At 43.2% G+C, this 8,698-nt stretch overlaps 1 protein-coding gene across 3 annotated transcripts; it reads right to left on the reverse strand.

Annotated features, from left to right (window-relative positions):
* Positions 1-392: 392 nt before the first annotated feature.
* ZC2HC1C (zinc finger C2HC-type containing 1C) lies at positions 393-8,691 on the reverse strand. Of its 3 annotated transcripts, none has more exons than XM_012742181.3 (3): positions 8,588-8,691; positions 6,443-7,772; positions 393-953 (listed from the first exon to the last, which is right to left on the reverse strand). In XM_012742181.3, exons 2-3 carry the CDS (start codon positions 7,751-7,753, stop codon positions 705-707), a joined length of 1,560 nt encoding a protein of 519 aa, XP_012597635.1. In that variant the 5' UTR covers positions 7,754-7,772; positions 8,588-8,691; the 3' UTR covers positions 393-704. The 3 variants fall into 3 exon arrangements, with proteins under 3 accessions (XP_012597635.1, XP_012597630.1, XP_075859975.1); XM_012742176.3 differs by having other exon boundaries at positions 393-968; positions 8,588-8,690; XM_076003860.1 differs by lacking the exon at positions 8,588-8,691 and having other exon boundaries at positions 393-968; positions 6,443-8,554.
* Between the last annotated feature and the right edge of the window lie 7 nt (positions 8,692-8,698).

Consider the following 8,698-nt stretch of genomic DNA (forward strand, 5'->3'; position numbering starts at 1 on the left):
CCCATTAGAAAACAGGTAAAGAAGTATAATGTGCTTTCCCCCTTCCCTGCCCTGTAAAGTACATAAAGATGTTTCCTTTATTACACAGTACACCATAGGGAAGGTTTAGGAGGCAGTGGGGCCTAAACCTTACCTACTTTTTTTTGGCTTTTGGCCATGACCATGCACCAGGGAGGCCAGGAGTAGATTTCCATTAATAATGCCTTACAGCAAAATCTTATTATCTTTTATAAGAGTAACCATCTGGGTGACCATGTTCCTCTTGACACCAACTCATCCTAATAACTCCAACTTCATGCAAGAGTAAGAAGAGTTAACAGGAACCACTAACATACATGCAGTGGCCTGAAGGCACGACCAAATGCAAGCACTTCACTAGCAAAAACCACAAGTCAGGCTTGAGAAAAAAGAGCTTTAATGTAGCCTGCTCAGTACTCTTCAGTGTCTTCACCCATCAATTCTGAGGGCAATAACATAAGGCATACCAGCCGGAGGTTGTAATTTAGTGGGAAGCTGGGGCTTCCTTCTGCCTCCTGCTGCTTAGCCATGGCTTTCTCCTCACTGATTTTGGCTCTGCAGGCAGATCTAAGGGATGTTAAAAGTTTGTTTCTTTCTGCCCTGCATCAAATTCTACTCCCATTTACTGCTGAAGAGAAGTAGCAGAGCCTGAACCATCACAGCAGGTTGCCACTGTTGTCGTCTGCTTAACTATAATGCTTCCTTGGAGGTGGAGGACGGTTCTTGATGGTCTTACACTTGGGAATGTGTCGCTCAGCCACCTTGGGAGCAAAGTGGCGGCTACAGTGAGGACACTGAATATAGTCTGAATTCTCTGCAGGCAGGATGGGAGGCAAGTCTGAGGGGTTTCCACCTTTGGCAATCACCTGCTGGACCTCCCGAGCCTGGCGGAGGGTACGGATAAAAGATTCATGCTTCTGCCTCCAGTTGCTCTTCTGAGGAGGATCAGCCTATAATATAAAAGGGAAACTGAGGCCAGGTGCGGTGGCTCACACCTGTAATTCTAGCACTCTGGGAGGCCAAGGCGGGCGGACTGCTCAAGATCAGGAGTTCGAAACCATCCTGATACAAGAGCAAGACCCGTCTCTGCTATAAATAGAAATTAATTGGCCAACTAAAAATATATAGGAAAAATTAGCCGGGCATGGTGACACGTGCCTGTAGTCCCAGCTACTTGGGAGGCTGAGGCAGGATTGCTTGAGCCCGGGAGTTTGAGGTTGCTGTGAGCTAGGCTGATGCCACGGCACTCTAGCCCGGGCAACAAAGCGAGACTCTGTCTCAAAAAATAAAGAATAAAAATAAAAGGGAAACTGATCATTCAACTTAGCATTTATCTCATCTCCTTCTGAAGTCCCCATTAGAATGATAGTAAAGAAATAAAAAGGATGTTAATCCACAAGGTCAAAGAACAAGAAAGGAGCAACAGTGATGAGTGTCTGGCCTGCAAAGGGGGATACTACTGCGAGGCAAGCCATTTTCCCATTGGAACCCTGAGAGGCTCAGCACTTAGAAAAGCTGAAAGGGGATATGAAAGATTTTCACCCACAGCTTCCATAAAAGGAAGTCACCAGATAATGTAGGGGATTGATACATCAAGAAAATAAGCCAGGTAGTGGAAAGTGGGTAGTTTCAGGGCTGAAAACAAGCTAGACCCCACAGCTCCTCTAACACCTTGCACATCCAAGTGTCTGACACCCCCAGCACCCCCACAGGAGAATAGGGGTTTATTCTCTGGAGAGATTGAACCAGACAGGTTTCAGACTGAGGAACTCCAGAACTGAGAGAGAACTGGGTTAATCTTGGGGCTGAAAATGGGGATTAAATCCAAGTGTATATACCAAATTACAGAACTGTTAGCCTCCTTCCTCCCTCAGCTCCCAGAGCACCAAGCAGATTGACATCCTCGAAGGAAAGAGAAGGTTCCTAGATGCACTGAGCAGTCCAGAGAAGCCTTCAGACACTGACCTTGGATACCCTAATTAAAAGGCTATTTGATAGCCTTAATATGAAGGTCCTTAGTCAACAAGCCCCATTTACGCTCAACTATGAATGGACAGCCAAGGACCACAAGATATTTGATGAAAGTGCTAACAAGAAAAAGACCCAAAAAGTCCATAAAAACTCAGGAAGCAGCAACGAGGCAGATAGCAGAAGAAAACTTTTTTAATACAGAAAAACCATAATATCAACAAAATGAATATTAGAAGACATTGTATCCATAAAACAAGAAGAGTATACTATAAAAAAGGAACAACCAGAGAACCAGAAAGAACGATTATAAATTAAAATTATGAGAGCTAAAAATTAAATAGAAATGTTGTAAAATAATGTCAAGGAAATTTCTCAGAATGGGAAAAAAGATCAAAATGGAAAGTAGAAAAGATTAAAAAATTAGAAAGTCAATCCAGGAAGTCCAACATATTACCAATAGGAGTTCCAAAAAGAACAGAAAACACAAGGAGAAAATTATTAAAGAAATAATACAATTAACATTCCTAGAATTAAAGGTCACATGTTTTGAGACTAAAATGGCTTACCAAATATCCAGCACAATCACTCGAAAATTTCAGAATTTTAGAATAGAGAATTCTGTAAGATTTTATTTTATTTTATTTTATTTGAAACAGTCTCACTCTGTTGTCCGGGCTAGAGTGAGTGCCGTGGAGTCAGCCTAGCTCACAGCAACCTCAAACTCCTGGGTTCAAGCAATCCTCCTACCTCAGCCTCCCAAGTAGCTGGGACTACAGGCATGTGCCACCATGCCCAGCTAATTTTTTCTATATATTTTTAGCTGTCCGGGTAATTTCTATTTTTTTTTAGTAGAGACAGGGTCTTGCTTTTGCTCAGGCTGGTTTTGAACTCCTGACCTTGAGTGATCCACCTGCCTCAGCCACCCAAAGTGCTAGGATTACAGGTGTGAGCCACCGCCCCCAGCCTGTAGCTTTTAAAAAAGGAAAAAAAACACGTTTCATATTGTGAACAGGAATCAAAATGACATTAGATTTCTCAACAGTAACACTGAATGCTAAAAGCTAGAGGAAAATGCCTTAAAAGTTCTATCAGGCTGCTGTTGTACCTTGGAACTTTCGACAAATTTGTTTATTAAAAAGACCTGGGCCGGGCGCTGTGGCTCACGCCTGTAATCCTAGCTCTTGGGAGGCCGAGGCGGGCGGATTGCTCAAGGTCAGGAGTTCAAAACCAGCCTGAGCAAGAGCGAGACCCCGTCTCTACTATAAATAGAAAGAAATTAATTGGCCAACTGATATATATATAAAAAATTAGCTGGGCATGGTGGCGCATGCCTGTAGTCCCAGCTACCCGGGAGGCTGAGGCAGAAGGATCACTCAAGCCCAGGAGTTTGAGGTTGCTGTGAGCTAGGCTGACGCCATGGCACTCACTCTAGCCTGGGCAACAAAGCGAGACTCTGTCTCAAAAAAAAAAAAAAAAAAAAAAAAAAAAAAAAAGACCTGAAGTGCTAAAAAAAAAAAAAAAAGTTCTATCAAAATTATCTTCCACTTACAATTACCAAATAGGAGGCTCTTATATAGATATTTTCATTCATTCCAAGACAAAAAATATACCTGCTGTGCACCTTTCTTAGTAAGTTTCAGCAAAGCAAGGAGTAATGCAAGAAAAAAGAAAACACAAGATGCTGGAAACAGGGGACCCAACACAGAAGAGAAGCAAAAAGAAGTCCCAGGACAACAGGTCTACATCAGGCCCAGAGAATAACCAGTCCAGCCTAGAGCAGGAGGGAAAAGAGTGATGGAAGGGAGGTTTCCAGAATTAAAAAATCAAACTGATAGATTATGACAGGTGTCTGAGCATTTACAAAAACATTAACAGATGTCTGACATCAGATGGATCATTTAGGGGAATAAATTAGAGGCAGGTATGTGGAAAATGAAGGAAATGAAAACATAAGTCAATGATTAACTCCAGGTACGTGCGGACAAGGGCAGAATGGATTTACTCATGATTGAACAAAATTTACATGGTCATTATAATGTAAAAGCTGACTCCTGATTTAACCTAAAATTTTGATTGAACTATAGTGGAAAGATAAGGGAAGGAAAAATGTAGGGGAGAGAGGCTATGGAAAAGATTTTCACTGAAGTCACCAGATAATGTGGAAAATTGATAAATCCAGAAAAGAAGCACATTATTTGGAAATATGGGAATGCATACCAGAAGAATTATCTAACAGAACTGAAGGCTTCCTCTGGGGACTGGATTCAGGGATGGAGAGGGATAAGGCGGGATCCTGCTATCTGCATTATAGGTCACTTGGGTACAACAGGCGTTTTTCAGATGCATGCAAATACTATTTAAATTAAAATAAATTTTTAAAATAAGAAAAATAGGTCTTGGTAATCTAACATCACTGATGGTGAATAATAGGAAGAAACACTATCAAAAGAAAAGGAAGGATCCATTAGGAGAGACTCTTACTGAAACAGACAAGGAGGCAAGAGTCAGTGTTAGAGGCAGTCTCCAGGAACCTTTAAAAGAATTCAATTAGGGGAAAGTTCCTCAAGTGTATGGTACCTATACTTTAATTCTTCAGCATACTGAAATTTTATTCAAGTAACACTTACTAAGCACAAAGCACACAGATGTGTTCCTAAATGTCCAGTAAAGAGATGAGAGGTGTAAGTCTGCTGGAAGTTATGTACAGATTAAAAGATACCAGAAATATCACTTATTCTTGTGAGTACACCAGAGGAATGACAGGAAGATACAACCACTCAGCTTTCAAAGGCACAGAGCTGTGGAAAGACTTGAGACATTCCCAGGAGGGGGGTGCATCTCAATCCAGGTCCCTTCTGCCTTGGTGTCCTCAACGCCACACATGCTAGTTTCCACAAAGCCAGGCATCTGATCTCAGCTGATCACAGCTACTGAACTTAGGAATTTAAGAAACACATGATTCTCTTAGGTTCTGGCCAAAAATAAATCACTATAGTGGGACAGAGTGACTCCCCAGTGGATTATTGCGTAGACCAAAAAGAGAACAGGAAAGAACAGTAACTGGCCATCGTATCATTATCTGCAAGAACAAAATGTTGACTTCTTTTTGGAAACTAGATTTCAGGGAGGTTGTCTCTCAACACAGAAGAAACGTTCTTGTGGTGATCTCCCAAATTGTACTGAAAGAAAGAACTCTAATTATAAATGACTTCTAACAGCCATCACATAAATGCAAGTGTTTAAGGCCCCAGCAAAGATTCACATAAACTGTAAAGTCCTGATGGACAAGAGGCGCCAGCACAGCAGAAGAAGGGTTGGAAAGAAACGAAAACAGAATGCCGCTCTCTTATTTTTCTAGAATATTAGAGCTAGCTGGAGGCCTTTGAGATCATATGGTCTATGATCTTAAAGTTTGGCTTTCCCAAACTTTGATTATTTTCGTATCACTTTCACTTTATCTCCTTTACTATTAATTACTTAACATCTTTCTTTAAATTCATGATCCCTGGAAATCAAGGGCTTAATATATGTTGTTATATTTTTCTAATACACTCCAAAAATACTAGAATATCCAGCTAACTGCTTCAAGTTAGGGAAAAAATATATATAAAATAAAAAATGTTTGTCGGCATGCCACACTTTGTGAAACACCCATTTTACAAACCAAGTGGCATATCCTTGGCAGACTATTTATGAGACAGTCTTCTCCAGATCTGTCCAGATGTGCCTATGAAGTAAACTTATCACATAAGTGTCTTGAAATCCGTACTTTTTACAACCATGTTTTTCTAAAGGGAAGAATGTTTTGAGAGATAGCCAAAAAAAGAAAGTCCTTTGCTTTCAAGGTGTTTACACTCTAAATGAGGAGAAGAAGAATTCCAAACTTAGTTGTGTTTCATGTATTAATATTTACTAAGAAGGATATCAAAACTGAGCTAATCTTGAAAGGGTAGATACAGTTAAAGGAGTGATAACAGATCCTAACTTGGGAGGTGGCAGAGTATGTTGCAAAGAGCAAAGGAGTTTACTCCAGATGATGAAAGGCTGCATAATTTTTTTCTTTAGATTGTATCTTTTAAATTTTCCACAGTAAACATGTATTACTTTTATAATCAAAACGATATATCTTTTAAATCTAGATTTTGGAGTCATTCCAACCAAGATTTATATGGTGACCCTGCTGCTTAAAGTTGTTTGTGACCTCAAGTGAGTCACTTAACCTAAGCTTTGATTTTTGAATTGATAAAATGAGAGATAATGAAATCCTCAGAGTGGCGAGGATCACACGAAAAGCTCCCATCACAGTGAATGGCACACAGTAGTAATCAAGAAATGTTAATTTTCACTTTCTTCCTATATGACACATGAATTTTCCCTAAAGAAAACTGGTGAGGACATAGCAGACCCTTCCAATGATTCCCCACACAAAGTCAATCCATAAGGCTTTTGTTACCTTGACTGAAGCTGGCCCCTTCCAGTTCAAGTACTGCTCTAGTTCTGTGCCTTTAGCCCGGGCCCTGGAAGAGTCAAACACTTTCCTCTTGGAACCCTGCATCCTGCTGCAGATGTTGGAGTGTCTCTCCAGCCTGAGCAGAAGAAACTTGCGTCCACAGTGGCTGCACTTGCCCAGTTCAGGCTCTTCAGCGGAGCCGCTGGACCCTGAGGAGTCTGGTGCCCTGGACAGGCTAGAATTTCTGGTGTATCCCTGCACAATACTGCCTGGTGTTTCTGAAGGCTGAGAAAACTTCTCTGTTGATGGCTCTGAGACTCGGTCTCGGATGTTATTGCTTGGCGCTAGTTTTTCCCTTTTGAGACTCTGGATTCCGTAATCAGAGAACTGGAAAGGGCTAGAATTTTCTTGAGACCGTCTCCAAGTTTCATGCTTTTTCCTGTCTCTACTGAACACCTCCTTAGACCCAAATTCAGGGGAGAAGATAGGTTTGTACATGGTGTTGCTGTTATTACCTTTAACTGTTCTCCTGAGGAGTATCATTCTCTGTAGCTCTCTGTTTTCATTTTCCTCTGCCTGTACCTTTTCCTTCTGTATCCTTCTGAGTTCCTCCTCTGTCCTCTTCAGCTTTTCCCTCAGGAGAATCTCCTTTCTTCGGATTTCCTCCTCTAAGTTCTCCCCTGCAGCTTCTAGTCTTTGCATCTTCATCCACTTGGTTCTATCGAAGTTTGCCATGGCCCTCTCCCCCTGCATGGCAGCAAGAACAGTACCAACCACAGATGAATTTGCCCGGTTCCTCAAACCAAAGTTGCTGTATGAAAACTCTCTTGGCTCAGGGGGTCTTGGGTTGACATTGTGGTCCCCATCAGTGCCAACCTCACTTATACTGCCAGACTTCCGGTAGACCACAGGTTTCAGTGGGTAAGCTCGGTCCACCCCAACTCGTTTCTTTGTAAAGGGGATAAAGTCTTGGTTATTTGCTTTGAGATAGCGGGACTGAGCGACTGAGGAGTAAAACAAACCCTTCCCTTGGCCCTGGGGATCACTTCTTGCACAGTGGGGATGGGAGTAGCTCCGGGCTTTAGTGCAGGCGTTCCACTTTGGGTGAGCATAGACATTATCCATCATTGGCTCTTTGTTGCTCAAAAGCTTCTGCTGGAAATTGTTCCTCAGGTGCCCCACTGATGTCTGCTGGGAAGAGTCACCTTGTTCATAAGGGTCTTGCTTTGCTGAGTGGAGCCCTGGAGCTTCCGCTTTATCTTGTGGGAGCATAACACCCATAGGCAGATGTGGCGCTAACTGAAGGCCAGCCATTCAGGGCCTAGACTGAAGCCTAGGGGAGATTTAAACCAGAAACACATGAAGAGTTTGTCTGAGGTTCACCCTCGGCTGCTAAAGTAAACTGTTTCTACATTTGCCCTGTCCACATTTCCCTTAAGACTTTCTGTGGATAGGGGTGCTTGATGTGCCAGAGCTTTTGTTCAGTAAGCATTTGATGAGTGATTATTATGTGCCAGATATTGTGTTAGGCCCTGAGGATAGAAAAATGAAGGTGATAGAGCTGTTCCTACCACCTAGCTTTTCACCAGTACCAGTCTCTGCCATACATAGTATGCTCTTTAGTAGATGGAAAGAGTATTGGATTATTGGATTGAAAGTCAGTTTTCAGGCCTGTGACCCAGGACAAGCAACTTCCCCTTGTTGGCCCAAGTTTATGCAAACTGTAAACTGAAGGGTTCCCTCCGAGTCCAGCCCCACCCATTTTACAGGTGAGAAAGCTGCAGCCCAGAGGTAGTGACTGGCGCAAAGAGCTCTCAGGCTTCCCTTCTGCAGGAACTGTGCTTGACTCCAAAGAGCACAGAGACCGATCAGGACCTGGAGCAGGTGTCCGACTATCAAACCCTCACCCAAGGAGTCCCCGTGGCGTGCGCAGAGGTGGAAAGTCTGTAACCTGAGAGGTGGGGGCCATCTGACTTGGCCATGACCGGTTTTAAATCCGGAACCCGGAAGTCAGGTCCTGGCCTGGAGGGTCAAGCCGGGTACCCGCCCTGGAGACTCCGCTTTTGGGGACAAGCACTCGCTCTCCTGCCCCTCGAGCCTTCGGGAGGGCGAGGTGTTGACCTCATGTCTCCCCGCCCTTCCGCGTACCTGAGACTATCGGGGACAGCTCCTGCTCAACACAAGCCCCAGGACTTAGTTCTCCAGACCCGACCCCACACAAACGACCGCCGCGCAGGCGCTCTCAGCAGGCCTCTGTTG

Source organism: Microcebus murinus, chromosome 6 (genome assembly GCF_040939455.1).
Source record: "Microcebus murinus isolate Inina chromosome 6, M.murinus_Inina_mat1.0, whole genome shotgun sequence".
Taxonomy (NCBI): domain Eukaryota; kingdom Metazoa; phylum Chordata; class Mammalia; order Primates; family Cheirogaleidae; genus Microcebus; species Microcebus murinus.